We start from the raw sequence: 2,813 nt of genomic DNA on the forward strand, positions 1-2,813 counted from the left end.
AAAGTTACTTTTTCAAGGAGTAATCAGTAATCCGATTAAAGTTACTTTTTCAAAGTAACTATGCCATCACTGGTTTTGAGGATGTAAATAATAGCAGAATTAGGAAGTGAAAACTTTGCTGTTAGCAAGTCTCAGACCAGTCGACACCTGGAAGGAGATGAAGATGAAACATAGAGATTAGCATTAGCTTCCGTTCATTCTTTAATTTGCCTTTTGCTTACTGGTTTACCATTTGCTTCTGTTAATTTTTTATGTGTTTAATGGTTTAGCGTTGGCAGCTAAGATTCTTGTTCAGTGAATTAGCGGTTAGTGAGTCTAACTTTTGTGGTTAGCATAGCTCAGCTGATTTTATTTGAAACATATATTCTCCATTACACAGACTGGCGACCTGTCCAGGGTGTAACCCGCCTCTCGCCCAGAACGTTAGCCGGAGATGGGCTCCAGCACCCCTCCCAACCCACTAAGGGACAAGGGTGTAAAGAAAATGGATGGATGGATTCTCCATTACAACCATGGTGGCCATTTTGAAAAAATGAAAAGGGAAACACAAGATCAAAATAATATAAATGATTTCTATGGTTGAAAAGATGAAGGTTATGATGCGACACCAAACACTAAGATCAGATAAATAATTTTTCATGACGATCAAAATACTGATCATAATTTTCATAAAATCAAAATATGATCAGTAAATATAATTTCTGTGGGTCCAATTATGTGTGATTTGACACCAAAAGTATTAATGACTGGCAAATTTAGTGCAACAATACTTTCCAGACCCTGGCAGCCATCCAGGTTCCATGTTCGGTTCTGTCCGCATGTGAAAGACTTAGCAATCCCTCGGTGGACATACCTGTCCCCGACGTGTCCCTCGGTGGACAGACCTGTCCCCGATGTGTCCCTCGGTGGACAGACCTGTCCCCGACGTGTCCCTCGGTGGACCCGGGGCCGCAGGGTTCGCTCGGCAGCTGGACGGGTCCAGATGAAAGACAACAGCTGAACAAAGACGGGACGTCTCAGCGTGTGTCCCGTCTCTTCAGGGAACAGGACAACAAACACACAGCGTCCGTCCACGTCCTGCTGGGACGGCAGGGGACACGGCGAGGTCACAGGGTTCATTCAGCCAGCTTCATCTGAACCAGAACCAGAACCAGTAGAGGCACACTCCAAAGTATTCTCACCCCTCAACGTCTCCAGACGTCCCAAACATCCCGGCAGTGGAGCAGGACCCTGAAGACGAAGGAACGTGATTCATGGCTCAGCTGTTGATCTGAAAAGTGTGGAGTGCATGTGATTTCAGAACTCCAGCAGAACCTCCTCTGGGGTTTGTCTCCATTTGAACTGGGTTTTATTTTGGGGTGTCTGAGGAATAAAGGTCCAGACAACAATCATAAATTAAAGCCATGAATCCTTCCAGGGTGTGAATACTTTTACCAACAATAGCTCTTCAGCTGCTGACCTTTGACCTTTTAGCTGATACGGATGACTAGAGGAATGTTGTCAGTTCTTTAAAACGTTTGGAGAATAGACCGGGCCTTCTCCAGAACATCCAGGTCAGCTCTACCGGAGACTCACCTGTCACATGAAGTCACGTGACCTGCCTCCTGCTGTTGGTTCTGGAGAGGGTCGGTGTGTTCTCTGGCGCCCCCCTCAGGGGAAGAGGAGCGCTACAGCGACTCATGAGGAGGGAAGGTTCTGCAGATCCTGATGGAAAGACCTGGACCAGGCTACCGGACTGATGTTCTGGTTCTGACACAGTGACCCCTTCACTACAGGTCGGAGGAAATGAACCGCTCAACCAAGAACAACCAATCAAGCCCATGTACTGACTGCTAAATGTGCTAATAAGTTTATCTGCCATGCTAACTAGCCTTAGCATTAATGACAGGCTGCTGTGGTGAGCCAGCTGTAGCATAACAGAGTCAATCATGCACGTACACGAGCATGATTGTCAGCACTAAGACCTGCCTCCTGTCTCGAAGGGTCTTAGTTTTCCAGACTCAAACTGTCACAACGTAATGAGAATTTTAACAAATATGTAAAACATTTTTATAAAAGTTCCAAACTGCAGATTTGATGTCAGGTTTGTGTTTGTGGGAGTTTAACGGCAGCAGAACCAACAAATAAATCCACTGGGCCGCACAGGTTCTCCACTGGTTCTGATAGTTCTGGTTCTGGTGGTTCTGTTTGGTTCTACTGTCAGCCAAATAGAACCTGTGAATGCTCCATGTTCTGACCCGGTCCTGCAGAACCTTCCGTCAGGCGTCTGTCTTGTGTGCAGCTGGCCGGGATGAAGAGCTGGGTGGACCTGCGGAACGAGATCGTGTTCCTGACGCGGAACGCCACGGCGTCACCCAGCGTCCTCTACAAGGCCGTCTCCAGGATCGTGTGCGGCCACCCGGAGGGCGGCGGCCTGCAGATCAAATCCCTCAACTGGTACGAAGACAGCAACTACAAGGCTCTGTTCGGCAACCACAACGGCAGCGAGGACGCCGCCGCCGCGCTCTATGACAACTCCTCCAGTGAGTCCCCACTAACTGGTCTGACTGGTTCTGACTGGTTCTGACTGGTTCTAACTGGGACTGGCTGGTTCTGACTGGTTCTGACTGGTTCTAACTGGTTCTGATTGGTTCTGAGTGGTTCTAACTGGTTCTGACTGGTTCTAACTGGTTCTAACTGGTTCTGACTGGTTCTGACTGGTTCTAACTGGGACTGGCTGGTTCTAACTGGAACTGGCTGGTTCTGACTGGTTCTGACTGGTTCTGACTGGTTCTAACTGGGACTGGCTGGGTCTGACTGGTTCTAACTGGTTC

At 48.0% G+C, this 2,813-nt stretch overlaps 1 protein-coding gene across 1 annotated transcript in view; it reads left to right on the forward strand.

Annotated features, from left to right (window-relative positions):
* The window catches only part of LOC106943335 (ATP-binding cassette sub-family A member 1-like), a gene marked incomplete at its 3' end in the record, with an annotated part of 8,635 nt that extends 6,095 nt beyond the window's left edge, over positions 1-2,540 (forward strand). Inside the window, exon 4 of the mRNA XM_015026642.1 lies at positions 2,282-2,540. Coding sequence (XP_014882128.1) covers positions 2,282-2,540 — 259 coding nt within the window. The remainder of the gene's footprint in view (positions 1-2,281) is intronic.
* Positions 2,541-2,813: the final 273 nt, after the last annotated feature.

This window comes from Poecilia latipinna, unplaced genomic scaffold, assembly GCF_001443285.1.
Source record: "Poecilia latipinna isolate Pla-1442-1.1 unplaced genomic scaffold, P_latipinna-1.0 Scaffold5163, whole genome shotgun sequence".
NCBI classification, from domain to species: Eukaryota; Metazoa; Chordata; class Actinopteri; order Cyprinodontiformes; family Poeciliidae; genus Poecilia; species Poecilia latipinna.